Source organism: Pangasianodon hypophthalmus, chromosome 4 (genome assembly GCF_027358585.1).
Source record: "Pangasianodon hypophthalmus isolate fPanHyp1 chromosome 4, fPanHyp1.pri, whole genome shotgun sequence".
In the NCBI taxonomy this organism is placed as follows: domain Eukaryota; kingdom Metazoa; phylum Chordata; class Actinopteri; order Siluriformes; family Pangasiidae; genus Pangasianodon; species Pangasianodon hypophthalmus.
Genome location: NC_069713.1, coordinates 33,056,325 through 33,075,528, shown reverse-complemented (window position 1 = coordinate 33,075,528; position 19,204 = coordinate 33,056,325). Strand labels below are relative to the sequence as shown.

At 44.7% G+C, this 19,204-nt stretch overlaps 1 protein-coding gene and 1 gene segment (V, D, J or C); both read left to right on the top strand.

Moving 5' to 3' along the window:
- Positions 1-3,707: 3,707 nt before the first annotated feature.
- Positions 3,708-4,208, top strand: LOC117596949 (T cell receptor alpha variable 22-like; the record flags this gene model as incomplete). The annotated part of the segment is given in 2 exon segments: positions 3,708-3,747; positions 3,913-4,208. Coding segments are annotated over 2 exon segments (336 nt in total), but the record flags the coding sequence as incomplete, so codon positions are not given.
- Positions 4,209-5,824: 1,616 nt separating this feature from the next.
- LOC117597129 (uncharacterized) lies at positions 5,825-18,627 on the top strand. The gene is made up of 7 exons (XM_053233555.1): positions 5,825-5,867; positions 5,983-6,187; positions 6,401-6,465; positions 8,234-8,287; positions 15,718-15,782; positions 17,918-17,957; positions 18,123-18,627. The coding sequence occupies exons 1-7, from the start codon at positions 5,825-5,827 to the stop codon at positions 18,494-18,496; spliced, it is 846 nt and encodes a 281-aa protein (XP_053089530.1). The 3' UTR covers positions 18,497-18,627.
- Positions 18,628-19,204: the final 577 nt, after the last annotated feature.

Genomic DNA, 19,204 nt, shown 5'->3' with positions numbered 1-19,204 from the left:
ATGATTCTAGACCAGTTGTATAAAAGTTCTTAAATCCTTTACTTAGAAGACAAATTTCCATAATCAACAAATGTGAGAAAAAAAGAAATTAGTCTCATAGTAAAAAAAAGTGTTGATTAAGTGAAGTATAAGCAAGCATGCCATAAAAGAGTTAAATAATTAATCAAAGACAAAGCAAGCAAGTTTATCTGCAAAACATGTGGAAGTGAGCATTGTATGCTACTGTCTGGTGTAAGATCTGTGAGAAAATGAATCGGTTTGAAAGTTTCTGAAAGAAGCAGAATTTCTCAGGCGATAATGTGAGGCCATATCCCCTCAAACAATTTAAAACATTTGTCAGCCGTACCTCACGCTCTTCCAGTGTTTTGGAGAAAACAATCAAATCATCCAGGAATACCAGCACTTTGTGCAAATTTATATCTCCCATGCACTTCACCATTAAGCGTTGGAATGTGCTTGGGGCATTTGTGATCCCAGAAGAATTGCTACTTTTGGATGCTCTCTCTCTCTTTCTACCTATTAATTTATTTACACTATAGACGTCACACAGTCTATGAAATTTTCATCGACACATAACGGGGGGAAACTGATCGTCTTTACAGCGTCTTCAAATACATTCAATCACTGGTTATGGAAAAGTACATTTTTTTAAAGGAATTTTAGGGAATTCTGCATGTCAGGAAATGTTAATATGTAATAACAAATCTCCACTGTGCTTTTAAATTGATGTATGTTTATAAATCTGGACAAATTACAGATGCTCTCATTTTCCCCTCTAAGCCTCCACTACACATGACCAACACCCACATTTCAGGTGAAATAAAACTGCTACATCATCATAAACACCTGAACAGAATATTACTGGACATCTCTCCACTATATATATAGTCTTTGCACAAATATAAATTTATTAAAGAAGTATTCGTCCAGTTCTGTCCACACAGCCCACTCAGGTGCTCGTTCAGTCGCTTATCATTTCGAGACTGGACTACTGCAACTCGCTCCTGGCAGCTCTGCTTCTGAGCTCCATTCGTCCTCTGCAACTGATCCAGAATGCAGCTGCACCACTGGTTTTCAACCTTCCTAAGTTCCCACACCACCCCATTGCTACGCTCCCTCCACTGGCTTCCTGTAGCTGCTGCATCAGATCTAAAACACTGATGCTCACCTACAAATCCAAAAAAAGACCAGGACCCACTGGTGGAAGGAACTTCCCCTAGATGTCAGAACAACTGAGGCAGTCTTCAAATGACGACTACAGACCTACCTCTTCCTGATGTACTTAAATTAGCACTTCATTTACAACAACAACAACAACAATAATAATAATAAATTGTGTTGTCTGTGTGCTTGTCTTACTACCAACAGAGACTTTTTAGACTGAGTCCATAGTATTCTTAGTCCTTGACCTACTGAACCAGTATCAGGATGTATTTATTGATAGAGACTAATTAAACACTTCTGTAAGTCACTCTGGATAAAGGCGTCTGCCAAATGCCATAAATGTAAATGTAAAGTAATGAAATCTACATAAAAATAATCACTTAAACTGGAGAACCCAGAGGAAACCCACAAACACTGGGAGAACATGCTCAGGAACCAAAGTTCAGGATCAAACCTGGAACCCTGTTCTGTGAAGTAACTGTGCTGTAATGAGACAAAAATATCATTAAGCCACTGTATGCTCTTAGTATTCCTAATAATCTGCTCTTTCTCTCTCTCTCTCTGGATCAAGCTGTGCTGCTGTGATGCCGGTGCCTGAACCTGACTCACTTCTACTGCTGTGGCTCCTATAGTTAATGATCAAACACTTTATCTGCTGTCACCCAGAAGAGGATGGAGTCTCTGTTTCACCTTTCAAAGTTTCTTCCTCACGTCATCTCAGGGAGTTTTTTCCTGCCACTGTTGCTTAAATCTCCATCCAGATTTCTGTAAAGCTGCTTTGTGACAACAGCAACTGTTAAAAGAATTGAATTGCACAGAATTTCTTTACTCAAGCAGAATAACGACAACATCAATGACAAAAAGAACTGGACCTGTCACAGGCATGCTTTTATAAGGTGAAATTTCATGTATTTTAAGTTGATAATCTCTAAATTTAAAAAAAATGGCAGAATGTAATAACTTAGTATCACCTAAACAAAATTTAGAAGTTAACATTTATCCAGTGGGATACTGGCTAATCTGGCCCACCAAATTCAATTCAATTCAATTCATTTTTATTTGTATAGCGCTTTTTACAAAGGTCATTGTCTCAAAGCAGCTTTACACAAACAAAAGTAAAGTGAAGTGTGTGTGTGTGCCGTCTCTGATGAGCAAGCAGGGCGACGGTGGCAAGGAAAAACTCCCTGAGATGGTGATAGGAAGAAACCTTGAGAGGAACCAGGCTCAACAGAGAACCCATCCTCATATGGGTTTACACTGTAGTGTGCGTGTGTGTGAGCACAATGTGTGTTGGTGTAGTCCATGGAAAACAGCTGAAGCGTTTTCGTGGCAGTGTGAAGCATTGCCGGTGGACAGGTCCAGAGTGAAGGGGGGGAGGTCTGGATCACCGGCAGCTCAGGAGTGTAGCTCGGCAGAAGGAGAAGGAAAGTGGTTAGGTACACTCACAGTCACCGTGTGGAGATAAAACTCAACATCCACGAGTCCCCCAGATCTACTCCTTTGATAAAAACACTAGTCGCTAAATGCTAGGTTAAATAAATAAGTCTTCAACCTCGACTTAAACACTGAGACCGTGTCTGCTTCACGTACATTAACTGGGAGACTATTCCATAATTTTGGGGCTTGGTAAGAGAAAGCTCTGCCCCCTGCCGTGGTTTTGGCAACGCGTGGTACTGATAGACAGCCTGCATCCTTAGAGCGAAGTAGGCGCGGCGGAACGTAAGGTACTAACATATCGCTTAAATACTGCGGAGCGAGACCGTTTAATGCTTTATAGGTTAGGAGTAATATTTTAAAGTCGATGCGGAATCTTACTGGGAGCCAGTGTAATGTAGATAAGACTGGCGTGATATGCTCATACTTCCTAGTCCTAGTCAGGACCCTCGCTGCTGCGTTCTGAACTATCTGAAGCTTATTTATGCATCTAGATGAGCATCCAGATAGTAAAGCATTACAGTAATCTAATCTGGACGTGATAAATGCATGGACTAGTTTTTCAGCATCACTTAGCGAAAGTATATTTCTAATCTTAGCAATATTTCTGAGGTGGAAAAATGCTAACCTGCTTACATTATCTACATGCGCCTCAAATGAGAGATTTAGAAATGAATTTTGTTCTAAATTAAAACTATGTTGTGGAAGTAATTGAATGAAAAGATTCAGAAATAAAAGTGTGAGTCTCTGTTATTCCACTAGGGGGCAAAATAAAGCAATAAACTCAGCTACTGACAGAAAGGTGCTACTTTCCCTCTGCAACCATGTCTCTTTTTTTAAGAAGAAAAAAATTCAAGAAAAGTTCAGGAAATTGAACAATTAAAAATTTTGTACTGATGCTGATAAATAAATGAACACATTTAAGAGTTATTTTATTTATTTATTTATTGGTCATTGAATGTAATGTCAGGATGCAGCAAGTCAACAATCTGTCAGTAACATTGGGGACACTGTCATGTGATGCTGTGGGGCGGAGCTTCATCAACCTTTATCATGTTAACATATCAGAGTACAGAAAGAATATTTTCATTCAGCTAAGACCATTCATCATGTTCACTGTTATATTCATGTGTCTGTGGCTTTCACTAGGTGAGTTCTACATTGACTTTTTGTTCTTTCAGAAATATTAAGTGTTGAATTAGTGATTAATTATTCTGTGTGGTGTTAAGAAACATCAGAATGTGGGTGTGACTTATGTAGTTCTGGTTTGATTGTGTAAAGGTTAAAAACATTATGTTCTCTTCTCTATGACAGGTGACTCCATGGCAGATTCAATACAGCCACTTTCCCCTCGTGAAGTTGTAGATGAAGGTGTTAATGTTACTCTGTCCTGCAGCTACAAAAAATTCAGTGCTACCGTAAACAACCTGCAGTGGTACAGACAATATCCAGAATCTAAACCTGAGTTCCTTCTGTACATCACTCCAAGTGGATTTCAAAGTGATCCTATTTCACCACGTCTGTCTGCTAAAGTTCCTGGAGATAAACAAGTGGATCTGCTCATCTCCTCTGCTGCTGTATCAGACTCTGCACTATACTACTGTGCTCTGCAGCCCACAGTGACAGGAAATCCAACTGCACTGTACAAAAACTACACTTTTATTATACAGTGTTGAGCCTCATCAGCAGAATGAAGAGTCTACACACAGAGAGAAGGTCGGATTTGTTTAAAGTGAGAATGTGAAATAATGATTTAACATTTCAGTTTTCTTCCTTTCATTTTATAAAGTATATTTCTGATGCTCATTTGGCAGCTTATTCTCCTCTCAGCACAGTTCTTCCTGATTTTAGTCTGGTCCTTACTTAATTCTGACATCATCATCTCTATCATAGTATTCTGAAATTACATTCAAGCGTTCTGAAAGCGTCAAACATTATCTTAGGAGATCTTTTGTTGGTTTTGAGGAGTTGAACGTTCTGCAGTGTTCTGCCTAAAATGTTCATGTGAAGATGCCTTAATGTGAAGCTTCAGTGAAGCAGAGGTACTGACAGCCACACATTTTATTACTGCGATGTACTTTACAAAAAGATACAGAGATACTGAAAAGATATGGGGACACTGATCTTATTCTCGAAATCTTTGTATTGTAAGGCGACAAATAAAAATACCAGACAACCACAAAAAGGAACCAAAAACTAGAAAAACTAAAACAAGGGACTAGACTGAGGCGAGGCAAAGAAAAGAAAACTCAACATGAAAACAAAAACCACTCACACTGCAAATAACAAACACACCAGCAGCCACACCAACTACACACACAATGCTGCACAACTAAGGAGGGAAAAACAGAACTTAAATAGGGAAACTAATTAGAGGAACACAAAACAGGTGAGCACAAACAAGGAAGGAAGTGGGGCAGACAACAAAAGAAGAATTTCAAAAAATGTGAGTAAGGGAGCCCTCTGGTGGTCTGGAGGGGAATTGTCCATGGTGGACGTGACAAACTGAAAATCTGTATAACTGAGAATTGTGCAAAATAAAAAACAAAATATAAAACACAATGTCCTCCACACAAGAAGGTTGGGTCTGTTTACACACACCAGCTCACAGTGCAGCAGCTGCAAAGGAAACAGAAACAAAGAGACAGAGACAAGCAACACTGCATGCAGAACCACACCAGTTAAGAAAGCACATTACCTGCCTGAAATGTAAATGATTTCAAATGACATGTACATGTTATATCTACCTCCATCCATGTGGTATTTCAGTAACTACAGGGAATGGAGAAGTATTATGGCCCTGTAAAATGCCTTCAGGAGGCAGTAAATATGCTCAGAGCTCATTTACTCTTCATCTCAAGTGACATGTAAAACAACATCAATGAGTAACAGCACAATAACAAACTAAAATATAACTTTAATGTCTCCACCTGACATCTGAGCTTTTGTGAGGTGTACTTATGGTATCTACTTCTTAGCCCCATTCCAATACAGCTTATGTATGAAGCCCATCTGCCAGCCAAATGAATGATTTTAATGTCCTCAAATTAACACAATAATCTGATAGGCTACCTGTGCAGTATGAGAGGAAGCAGAGGTGTGATGAATAAATGAATAAATATGAGTGGGTGGAGCTACATGTAGAGACATCAGAGACAATCTCAAATACACAACACTGGCATTTATTTCTAAAGCTAGAGGTCTGAACTAAACACTCAGGATAACAATGTTACTCCTCTTCTTGCTTTTCTTCACTATTGCTGATATCGGTAAGTCATATACATTACACATGAAAATATACATGTTTATAATTAACAAGAACCACAATTTCCACTTTAATTTATTATTAATAAATGGTGATTCTATTCTATAATGTTTTTATAGCAGAGGCTGCAGACAACAGCATTAAACCAGAAAAACCCTCCAGATCTGTAACTGAAGGCAGCAACATCACACTGTCCTGCACATATACTGGATCAGTTTACAGTCTCCACTGGTATCAACAAAAACCTGGATCAAGACCAGAGTTTCTGCTGCTGATTGATGAAGGCAGTGGACATGTCACTAAAGCTAAACCACCTCATCCACGGTTGTCTATTAAACTATTAAACTATTAAACTAAACATCTTTGTCTATAATGTTCATTTGTTTTTGAAGGTCAACCATCATTTTCTGTAACCATGATAAACTGCTAATGTGATCAGAGCTTCCTTTGTATGAGGAGTTGTTAGCTCAGCTACATCCTAGTCTGTTGGTTAACTGCTCATTATCTCCTTCTTGCACTGATCACTGACTTCTGAAGACCATGCTGTGAGGTTCACCAGGACAGGAACATGGACCCAGTGGACACCGTGGATCAGAACCCCAGTAAACACTCTGTTCTGGACATTCTTGCAGCATTACAGCTACAACATTACTGCTACATTTGAGTTCTTTGCTCTATTCTAGTTTGATGGAATCTGAAAAACACATAGAAACAAAAACACAAAGCAGACTGTGCAAGATTGACTAGTTTTAAATGTAAAAAAAAAAAACTTTAACACAGTTTTGTTCTACTGAAGGAAGAGCAAATGCAAAGTTCAATAATTTACACCCCTTCAAACCTCTCTCTCTCTCTGTCATCTTTCCTCTCTTTCTATCTGTTAATTATGACACAGTTTTGTTAAGCTGGCAGACAGAAGCCCTGCTATTTATTCTTTCTTTCTTTCTTTCTTTCTTTCTTTCTCTGAAAATAAACATTTTCCATAGACACACTATGATGGAAAAAATCTTTACAACATCTTCAAATACATTAAATTACTGGTTATGAAAAAGTAAATATTTCACAGAAATAGCAAATGTTAATTTGTCAGCAAATTTTATTATGTATGAGCGAAGCTCCTCTGTGCTTTAAAATGACAAACAATGCTCTCAATGCCCTCTAAGCCTCCACTGCAGATATTCAACTCACACATTTCAGGTGAAATAAAACAGTTACAGCAACATAACCTCATGTACAGATTATCACAGTACATCCCTCCACTCGTCTAATGTTAGCTAAAGATACATTGATATATTGTGTCTCACATTAGTAAACCAAAAATATTATATCTACAGAACCCAAGGTGTTAGAACCTCACCCTGAGCAAGTATAAAACCCGAGTTTTCTGCATGCAAGACTGGAGTTTAGCTACTTTGTTTTTGGGGATGATGAGAACATTTTAGATTAAAATGCAGATGTCACGAAATGATTCTAGACCAGTTGTATAAAAGTTCTTAAATCTTTTACTTAGAAGACAAATGTCCATAATCAACAAAAAGTGAGAAAAAAGAGATTAGTCTTATATTAAAAAAACTGTTGATGACATGAAGCATAAGCAAGCATGCAAAAAGAGAGTGAAAAAAATAAATCATAAACAAAGCAAGAGAAAGCAAGCAAGTTTATCTGCAAAAGATGTAGAAGTGACCATGGTATGCTACTGACCGGCGTATGGAAAACAGTGTAAGAACTGTGAGAAAATGAATCAGATTGCTAAGATGTGCAGATCTAGTAAAGTGCATGCAGTTGATGACAATAACAACACAGAGTCTTTGTCATCAGAGGCTTTACAATCTTTGAATAATCTCAAACCTGCGCAAAAAGCCAAGGAAAGACTTCAACTCTTTTAAATTTTGTGGTTTTGGCCAGGTCTTCAATGGCTTTGCTTTTTCTTGGGTTTGTTTCCTCTCCTTTGTGTGATCCAATATGGCCTAAATAACACACCAAAGTCTGAAAGAAGCAGAAATTCTCAGGCAATAACATGAGGCCATATCCCCTCAAACCATTTAAAACATTTCTCAGCATTACCTCATGTTCCTCAAATATTTTGGAGAAGACAATCAAATCATCCAGGAATACCAGCACTGGTATGTGCTTGGGGCATTTGTGATCCGTTTTTGGCATACGATTGCATTCCCATAATCCTAGGGGGCATACAAAAGCTGGAGAATCCTGACCTGAGATACATCACCAAGAACCACTGAGACCCTCTGAGTGCAGAGAAAGATTCTTCCAGGTTAGGTGAAGCATAGGCATCTTTAATGGTTTGTGAATTAAGTTTCTGATAATCAATGCATAATCTCACGTCGCCATTCTTTTTGCGTACCACCGCGATAGGTGATGAAAACGGAGACTCGGAGTCTCAGACGATGCCTGTATCTGGGAGGGATTGTAAGTCTTTCCTAACAGCCTCATAATCTCATGGTTGCAGGGAATGGGAACACTGCTTGAATGGTGTTTCATCTGGCAGTTGATTCTGTTCTTGACCCTTGTTGCATGACTGTTATCTAGATCACGGTGTGCAAAAACATAAGAATAACTGTTCAGTTCGCCACTCATCCGCATTCTCCACTCCTCCGAAAGAGGAGGATCTCCAAAGTCAAACTTCAAGTTTGAACTTGTGTATGCATTTTGCTGATTTGAACAAGCTGCTGTTTTCATTTGGTCAAGGTGGATATTTTGGATTGTGTCTTGTGGAATAGTTAACTCAGCAATTACACAGTTAATAGGAATTATTATGTCATGGTCCATCTCATTTCTTACTTGCACAGGGATTTTAAAAGGGGAGATCTTTGGTAAGGAAATCAAACAGCTATCAGTGAAGATTCCACCAGGTAAGGAAGAAATTGATGGCTGCTTGAGTAATGCAAATTGTTTATGACCTGCAGATTTTATGTTCATGTTTCCTTCAAGAACTACATTCTGACCAGCAGGAACAACTTTTGGCTCACGGCTTTTAAGCCTTGCTATTCCAAGTTTAACACTTGACCTCTTTTGGTGCCTCAAATGTAGAATTTTGAGGATTTGGGCATAACCACAGAATGGGGTGCTTTTGGAGGAGGTAGTGTCACAGTATTGCTCGTAAATGGAATCCAGAGTATTTGTCCCTATTATGGCTGGTACACTGCCATTGGAACGTGTCTCTGATACTATCAGGGCTTATATCTGCATTTGAGGTTCTGAGTTAATGAACTCTTTACACAACTGAACACAGACCTACACACATCCAATATATGAGACTCTTTGACCGATGGCTCCTTCAACTTCTAGCACATCATTCACGGGTTTAATAGGGTGTTCGGAGAGGTACTGATCATGGAATGATTGGGAAATTGTTGTGACCTGTGATCCATTATCAATTAAACAGTTGCAATCAATTCTTTCCAGTTTAACATTGGCTGTAATTTCACTTCCAACCAACCCTTTTGGAAGTACAGTGTGATGATTAAATGCAGCATTAACTTTAGGCCTCTGATTGGAGCTTATCTGTTGTCTAGTTCCCATCAGCTCCTCAACGGGAATTCCTCCTAGTTTAAAGAGTGGGATGTTTTCTGTTTAGCTCCATCTTCCCTCTCTCAAACCTCCTGCTTTATCTGCAGCTGCTTTCTCTTTGCTGAACCAAGTACTGGATTTAGAGGATTACTGCAGCTGTTGGTAATATGGCCATCTTGGCCACATTGAAAGCAATAGGAACACCTAGGTTCCCCTTCAGGAACTCGAGCTGCGTCACGAAACGCTATGGGAACGCCCCCGCATGACCGCGCTCTGAATCACATGTCTAATCCGTCCAATGGATGGGCGAGACATCACGGGCGGGGTGAAGTAGCGACCCGGAAGCATAAAAGCCCGAGCGGCGAGCCCCGCGTTAGCTTCCTGTTTTCAGCAAGCGCTCTGTGTTTATTGTCTGTCTATTTTCTGTCTGGTTGGTGTTTCATCGTTGGCATGCCTAAAGCCAAGGATAAGACGAAGGGCGAGAGCGGGCAGCGCTTCAGGCCGTGTGTTCCTCCCTGTCCGCGATTTATTACGGGCGGGGATACACACAGTCTGTGCGTTGCCTGTTTGGGAGCGGAGCATGTTCAGTCGGCTGTCGAGGGAGCCGGCTGCGCACATTGCGAGCGTTTACTCTCTTTGAGGAGGGAGCCCTCACTTGCGTGCCGCGCGGTGCCGGCCCCGCTTCTGCCGAGGCAGAGCGGCGGTTGCGCTCGTGGGGCTCGCAGATGGACCTGGCGGAGGGAATGGAGACGGGCCCGTCCCTTTCTCCTTCCTCACCCTCCAGGTCCTCTGTCCCCTCCCTGGGCTCGGAAGCACGCTCTGCAGTTTCTTCCCCCCGGGGAGCGGACTCGGCGCTCCACCTATCGTCCTCCGAGGAGGTCGATGTGGAGAGCATCGACCCTGAGCCGCAGTCTCCTCAATACGGGGAGCTGCTCGAGGTGGTTGCTCGGGCAGTCGCTAAGCTTAGCATTGACTGGCCCGCTGAGTCACGGCCTGAGCCTCAGGGCTCTAGACTGGAGGAGCGTTTTTTGCGCAGTAGGCCGCCACCTCCGCCCCGGAGCCTGCCCTTTTTTCCGGACCTCCACACTGAGGTGTAGAGGTCCTGGAATAGGCCGTTTTCAGCCCGGTTGTTCAGCCCCACTTCTTCCCATTATGCTAATGTGGCGGGGCTGGACTACTCCGGCTACTGGGCGATGCCCAGGGTTGAACAGACGCTAGCCAGCTATCTGTCCCCTGCTGCTGCATCGTCCCTGAAGGCTCCGGCGTTGCCTACCAAGCCGCTGCGGACCACCTCAGCGCTGGTAGGCAAGGCGTACACGGCAGCAGGTCAGGCTGGTGCGTGTCTGCACACCATGGCGGTGTTACAGGCATACCAGGCTGACCTGCTTAAAGAGCTGGATGAGCAGGGGGAGAGTACGTCTGAGCAGGTAGCTGAGCTCAGGCGGGCCACTGATCTGTCCCTCCGCGCCACCAAGGAGACCGCCCGTGCTATCGGTTGGTCTATGGCAGTCCTGGTGGCAGCGGAGAGGCATCTCTGGCTGACCCTGTCCGATATGAAAGAGAAGGACAGGGTCGTGCTCATGGACGCCCCGCTTACTCCCTCGGGCCTGTTTGGCGACGCGGTAGACTCCGTCGTCGAGAGATACCAGCAGGCCCGTGCTCAGGCGGCAGCGTTCCAGCGGTTCCTCCCCTGTCGCTCTCTAGCTCGTGGGGCTGCCGGGTGGGGGCAGCCCCCTCCGTGTACGGCCCCCTCCTACAGGGAGGCCCAAAAGCAGAGCGTCGCCTCCCGTGCTCCCCCGAGGCGGGAGCAGGAGTCGCCACGACGCTCTGGGCCCGGCCCTTCGGGCACTAAGGCAGATCTGAGGACCGTCCTCATGTCCAGAAGGGCCGCGGCTAAGAAGCCCTGATGGTTTTGGCCCAGGGCTTTCGAGGGCGGGCCCCTCTGGGGCGACGCGGCGTACACCTCATCTTAAGGTGCCCGGGTCCCCCCAGTGCCCTCAGGAGGTCGATCTGCCAACCCTGCCACCTATGGTGCTTCAGGGCGCAGCGGTCTCCGGCGAGCGCCTCTCCCAGTTCTCGCCCGGCAATGTAGCGGGTCTGGGAGGCTCGCGGCCTCTCCTGAGGCCTTCGCAGCGGTTAGCTCATTTCCCCCATGTCGGTTCGCCGCCTCAGGGCACCCAGCTAACCGCTTCTATTACACCAGAGGTCAGTCTCGAGAGACTGATTCCCTTAGTGAGCTTTCTGGCAGCGTGGAAACTTCTGCCAAATGTCTCTCATTGGGTCCTGCGTACTGTAGAAAGAGGCTACCGAATTCAGTTCGGCTCACCTCCACCTCGTTTTTCTGGGGTTCTTCCCACTGTGGTGGGTCCCGAGCAGGCTCTGGTATTGGAGCAGGAAGTACGTACTCTCCTGAGGAAGGAGGCCATCGAGGTGGTCCCTCCTCACGACAGAGAGTCAGGGTTCTACAGCCGGTACTTCATTGTTCCCAAGAAGGGGGGAGGGCTGCGTCCCATTTTGGACTTGCGGCAATTGAACCTCTCAGTCGCTCAACTGAAGTTCAGGATGCTTACGGTCACTCAGGTCGTGTCTCAGATCAGGTCCGAGGACTGGTTCATCATGATCAACCTAAAAGATGCGTATTTCCACATCTCCATCCTTCCCCCGCACAGGAAGTTCCTGAGGTTCGCTTTCGGGGGCAAAGCTTACCAGTATCGGGTTCTTCCCTTCGGCCTAGCACTCTCACCCCGCACCTTCACAAAGTGCGTGGATGCTGCCCTGGCTCCTATGCGACTACAGGGCATCCGCATACTGAACTATATCGACGACTGGTTGATTTTAGCTCATTCAGAGCAGATGGCGGCTCTAAGACTAAACGCTGAGAAAAGCGTGCTTTCTCCAGCTCAGAGAACCGCTTATCTAGGCGTCGTGTGGGATTCGACCACGATGCAGGCACGTTTGTCTCCTGCTCGGATCGAGTCGGTCCTCACAGCAGTCACGAGAGCGAAAGTAGGCCGGTCACTCACTGTAAAGCAGTTTCAGAGACTGCTGGGCCTATTGGCAGCTGCGTCCAACGTGATACCGTTTGGCCTGCTGCACATGAGACCCCTACAGTGGTGGCTCAAGACCAGGGGGTTTTTCCAAAACAGAGGAAACCCGCTCCGCATGATCAAGGTCACGCAGCGATGCCGCTGTGCCTTAGCTGTGTGGAGAGAACCTGGGTTCTTGTCTCAGGGCCCGGTCCTGGGAGCTCCTGGTCGCCGCGTAGTGCTAGCGACGGATGCGTCCCTCACCGGATGGGGAGCGGTCATGAGTGGCCGTCCTGCCCGTGGTCTGTGGAGCGGCCGCCATCTCACTTGGCACATCAACTGCCTGGAGATGCTGGCCGTGTTTCTAGCTCTGAAACACTTTCTCCCAGACCTAAGAGGCCGCCACGTGTTGGTGCGCACCGACAACACGACGGTGGTCTCTTACATCAACCGCCAGGGAGGTCTGCGTTCGCGCCCCCTTTACAGGCTGGCGCTCCAGATCCTTGTGTGGTCCCAAGGGAACCTCCTCTCATTGAGAGCGGCCTACATCCCTGGTCATCTCAACGTGGGAGCGGACGCCCTGTCGAGGCAGGGGCCGGTGCCCGGGGAATGGAGACTCCACCCCGAGGTGGTGGAGCTCATATGGCGTATGTTCGGCAGAGCCCAGGTGGATCTGTTTGCGACGCAGGAGACGTCGCACTGTCCCCTTTGGTTCTCTCTGATTCATCCAGCTCCTCTTGGACTGGATGCCATGGTACAGCCATGGCCGAGGCTGCATCTGTACGCCTTTCCTCCGGTCGCTCTGCTCCCGGGAGTTCTAGAGAGAGTGCGCCGGGACGGAATTCGTCTACTGTTAGTAGCCCCGTTCTGGCCGGGCCGAGTATGGTTCTCGGACCTGATTTCCCTCCTAGACGGCTCCCCATGGGAGATTCTGATCAGGAGGGATCTCCTCTCACAGGCGGGGGGCCATCTTCACCCCTGCCCGGAGCTGTGGAAGCTGTGGGTGTGGCCTCTGAAGGGGCACAACTCCGCGCTTCCGGTCTCTCAACCGAGGTTGTGGAGACCATCCTCCAGTCCAGAGCTCCCTCTACGAGGAAACTGTACGCCCTGAAGTGGAAACTGTTCACTTCCTGGTGCGGAGACCGCCGGCTTGACGCTGTTCACTGCCCAGTTGGTACAGTGCTGGAGTTCTTGCAGGCCCGCCTCTCCACGGGACTGACCCACTCCACCCTGAAGGTGTACGTGGCAGCTATTGCGGCCTGTCACGCCCCTCTCGATGGCCAGTCAGTGGGCAGGCACCCCTGGGTGACACGTTTCCTCCGCGGTGCGCTGAGGATCAGACCTCCAGCTCGATCTCGGGTCCCCTCGTGGGACCTGGCCGTGGTTTTAGAGCCTCTCTGCAAACCCCCCTTCGAGCCCATAGAGGAGATTTCGGACCGTCTTCTGACGTTGAAAACTGCCTTTCTCTTGGCAATTTCCTCTCTTAGGAGAGTGGGGGATCTTCAGGCCCTCTCGGTGGCCCCTTCCTATTTAGACTTTGCGCCTGGTTTGGCCAAAGCATTCTTGTACCCCCGAGCGGGGTACGTACCGAAAGTCCCCTCCTCGGCACCACGGCCGGTCGTGCTGCAGGCTTTCTGTCCTCCTCCCTTCAGGGAGCCCGACCATCGGAAGCTCAATTGTACGTGTCCAGTGCGAGCACTGGACGCGTACGTCCACAGAACTGCCCTGTGGAGAAAGGCGGACCAGTTGCTTGTTTGCTTTGGTCCCCCTAAGAGGGGTTTTCCTGCTTCTAAGCAGACCCTCAGCCGGTGGATTGTAGAATCCATTTCTCTGGCTTTCGAGTCCTCTGGTCTCCCCAGTCCCCTGGGGGTCAAGGCTCACTCTACCCAAGCGGTGGCGGCCTCTAAGGCCTTTCTGGCAGGTGTGTCCTTACAGGACATCTGCAACGCGGCGGGATGGTCCACGCCCCTGACCTTTGCCAGGTTTTAGGACCTAGATACCCGAGCCACTCCCGGCTCCTCTGTCCTTGTGCCTTAGGCTTGCCTCCTCCTGGAGGCAGGGACTTGTAAGTCTGGCGGCATGGGTATATTCGTTCCCATAGCGTTTCGTGACGCAGCTCGAGTTCCTGAAGGGGAACGTCTCCAGGTTACGTATGTAACCATGGTTCCCCGAGGGAACGAGACACTGCGTCTCGGTGCTACACTTCCGGCGTCCCTGCGGCGCTTGCTTCATTTTCCAGTAAGCTAACGCGGGGCTCGCCGCTCTGGCTTTTATGCTTCCGGGTCGCTACGTCACCCCGCCCGTGATGTCTCGCCCATCCATTGGACGGATTAGACACGTGATTCAGAGCGCGGTAACGCGGGGGTGTTCCCATAGCGTTTCGACGCAGCGTCTCGTTCCCTCGGGGAACCATGGTTACATACGTAACCTGGAGACGTTTTCTTGCTTACTCTATCAGGGTTGGTTAATGTTTGCTTCTTGAACGTGGGGTCTTCGATTGCTTTGGGTTTCTTTTCCTTCATCATTTTAGTTTTCTCTGATTCCCCTCTTTGGATGTGGTGAAAGCTGCAAGTTGGGCTTGGAGGTCAGCTATTTGTTTTTGAATCTGTTTCATTGCTGAAGATAAACTATCAACCTGCTTACTCACATCATAATCATCTGCCTCAGAAGCAAACATGACTTGGGCGTTAGACAATGCTTTTTACTTCACGAGTCCTAGATGCTCCTTCATTCTGCTGTTTTTGGCAGCTATTCTGTTTTCTTTTGTCCTAAGCAGCGATGCTTCTTTTGCTCAAGCTGTAGTGTGAAGATTATAGTATTGTTCCAGCACCCTGTACGGAATTGCTTGAATAGTTGCCTGTTTGCATCACCAGCTGGGATGACTTTCCTTTTCAGAATGGTGTTTAGAGCTATGTGTAAATGCTGCAGATAGCTGGATGGCTTCTCCCCAGAGTTCTGATTGGTATTAAAGAATTTGTAAAAAGCTCATCCCCATCTTCAACTGTTGCATATGCTGAGTCAAGCAAATCTAGGTAAGCTTTTGGGATAGCTTTTGTGGTCTAATGGTTTGACCACATTGGCTGCAGGAGATAGCAGGCTATCTACAATTTTCCTCATTAATACCACATCTGATAGGGTGGAGTCAGTCATGTAAAACTCCAACCTGCTATGCCATGTGTCATAAACAACTTCATAGCTGGAGCAAGGAACTCTTCCCAAAAAGGGCTGTAATCAAACAGTAGACTGAAATTGAGTAGCTATCTCAGTACTTTTCACAATGTGTTCTATGACTACCCTTTGCAGTTCTGGTGTACTCAGATGGTCAGGGGATAACTGAAAGGGATGCAAAGTCTTCTCTGCAGATGAAGGTGAAACTTTAGGCTCCGTATATGATTCTACATGAAAGGGAGGGTTTGGTTCAGAGCAATAATCAGGCTCTTGAGCTGTGCCTGGGCTATACAGAGGTTTATGAGCTGGTGAAGACATTTCTACTGTCACTTTAGGTGGTGAGACTGAGATGCATTCTTAAGTTATCTTTGTTTCTACAAACTCTCTCACACTCTCCAACAGACATTTATCAATAGACCTTGTCAAAAAGCAGCTTTACAGAAATCCAGATGTAGAGCTTGATCTTCACTGAGCAGCCAGAGGTGACAACGGCAAAGAAAAACTACAGAGGGTCCATATGAGGAAGAAACCTTGAGAGAAACAAATCTCAAAAGGAAACTCATCCTCTCAAGGGTGAATCCGGGTAGTGTGATATTGAGCCATAAAATATATAACACAAATATATATTATGATTCTTTATGTCTATGGTTTTAATGGTAAGTGTGTACAAAATGAATTAGAAAAATGTGTGTGCTTATTCTGGAGAATACACTACCAGAATGCATGATACTATATATAAAAAAACAGGCAAGCAGTTTAAGCATTATGAATACTGTATGTCTGATCTTACACAACATCCAGAAATATGGGCAAATCTTGTTACCACAATCTTTGTATTTGGACTGTCCTCAAATTTACAGATAAGAGGCTTCAATGCCATAATTAGTAGCGAGACAAACACTAATGTCAGTGTCTTGTAAACAATAAATAAAATAGATAAAAAATAGTATATCAGGCAGATTTCGCAGAATTGAATAAACTTTCTGTCCACACTGTCCATACAATACTCACATTTAATGGACAAGTCTAGCTACATGAAGACCAGCAGGAATTCAAACACAATAACAGAAACACAATAACTGAAGTTAACAATTTGTAATCAACTGGAAAGTGCTGCAAAATTGAAATAATTGAAGTAATTGAATGAAAAGATTTGGAGGTAAAGGTGCGAGTGTCTGTTTTTCCACTAGGGGGCAAAATAAAGCAATAAACTCAGCTTTCACTCGGTAACTACGTCTCTTTCCAACAGAACCAAGTGAGGGGTTTCACAGGAACAGGGGTGAATACTTTACAATTACAGCTTTGACGTTTGTTATTGGTAAAACTTTCTTGCAAGCTATATTACTTCCCCACCCCCTTCAGTATTATGATGTACGCCATGTGTCCAAAAATTTGTGCACCCCTGACCATTACACCCATATGTCCTTGTTGAACATCCAGATTTATTCCCCCTTTGCTGTTATAATGAGCTCCACTCTTCTGGGAAGGGTTTCCACTGTCTGTTGGAGCGTGGCTGTGGGGATTTGTGTTCATTCAGCTACAACAGCATTAGTGAGGTCAGGTGCTGATGTTGGGATGTCGAGGAGGTCTGGGGTGCAGTCGGTGTTCCAGTTCATCCCAAAGGTGTTCAGTGGGGTTGAGGTCAGGGCTCTGTGCAGGACACTCGAGTTCCTCCACTCCAACCTTCACACACCATGTCTTGATGGAGCTCGCTTTGTGCACAGGGGCATTGTCATGCTGGAACAGGTTTGAGTCTCTTAGTTCCAGTGAAGGAAACTGTAATGCTACAGCGTTCAAAGACATTCTATACCATTGGAGAAGAACCACATATGGGTGTGATGGTCAGGGGTGCACATACTGTGGATTTAGTTCTAATGAGTTTCAGTCAGTTGATCTGTTTTGTAGGTGATACTGCATATACATTTATACATTTAGAATAAATCTTTCAGTTAGATTTTGATAAATTGACACATTTAAGAAGAGTCATTGGTCACTAAAATGATTTTTTTAGTTCTAGCACAATTGACATTGGATTAATTGTAATGTAGCCTGTTACCTAAATTGAGTTTGACAGCCCCAGTATAAAATATAAATTAAAACTTTTATGATTAGATGATCATTTTATAGATTACATTTATCAACTTCTACTATTTTCCTTTCAGTTTGACTTTGATACTGAGTATAAAACCAGGATGCTTCAGTAAGAATCAACAATCTGTCAGTAACATTGGTGACACTGTCATGTGATGCTGTGAGGCGGAGCTTCATCAACCTTTATGATGTTAACATATCAGAGTACAGAAAGAATATTTTCATTCAGCTAAGACCATTCATCATGTTCACTGTTATATTCATGTGTCTGTGGCTTTCACTAGGTGAGTTCTACATTGACTTTTTGTTCTTTCAGAAATATTAAGTGTTGAATTAGTGATTAATTATTCTGTGTGGTGTTAAGAAACATCAGAATGTGGGTGTGACTTATGTAGTTCTGGTTTGATTGTGTAAAGGTTAAAAACATTATGTTCTCTTCTCTATGACAGGTGACTCCATGGCAGATTCAATACAGCCACTTTCCCCTCGTGTAGTTGTAGATGAAGGTGTTAATGTTACTCTGTCCTGCAACTACAAACCCAGCAGTGCTACAGCAAACAACTACCTGAACTGGTACAGACAATATCCAGAATCTAAACCTGAGTTCCTTCTTTATATTTATCAAACTGGAGCTCTGAGTCCCAACCCTCCCCCAAGAATGTCTGCTGAAGTTGATGATAATAAAGATAATAAACGAGTGGATCTGCTCATCTCCTCTGCTGCTGTATCAGACTCTGCACTATACTACTGTGCTCTGCAGCCCACAGTGACAGGAAATCCAACTGCACTGTACAAAAACTTCAACACAGTTTTGTTCTACTGAAGGGAGAGCAAATGCGAAGTTCAATAATTTACACCCCTTCAAACCTCTCTATCTCTCTCTCTCTCTCTCTCTGTTATCCTTCCTCTCTTTCTATCTGTTAATTATGAGACAGTTTTGTTAAACTGAATGCAGATCAGCTGCTAATGTTCAATAATTTACATGCCTTTCGAGCTAGCAGACAGGAGCCCTGCTATTCTTTCTTTCTCTGAAAATGAATGTTTTTCATTTTAAAATCTGTTATATGTTGGTCTGTGGCATTCATGTCTGGAATGATGAGACATTTAGGAAACTGACTCTTGGTGTTCTGGTAACATGGGGATTAAATGTTTGTTTAAAAAAGGGAGTGTCATGATATGAGATCAGTTCCTGCCATTCAGCTGTATTGAACACAGGATGGAAATTTGACTTTAGGAAAAAACTGGTTCATGAAGCTAACAGGCTCCTGTGTTTCATATTAATACACAACAAATAACAACAACAAAATCTTAGGGAAGACAAACTGACCTCAAAGCAGGGTTTAAATAGGCAGAACACAGGTGACCATAATGACTAATCAAACACAGGTGGAGATCATTAACCCAGAATGCAATTTGGAAAGAAAAACAGATTCGTAAAATGTCCCCATCTGCTGACCAAAACAGTTACGTGAGGCTGAGCATTTACACGCAAAATAAATACTAAGAAACTCTGAAATTCATGTAAATGTTT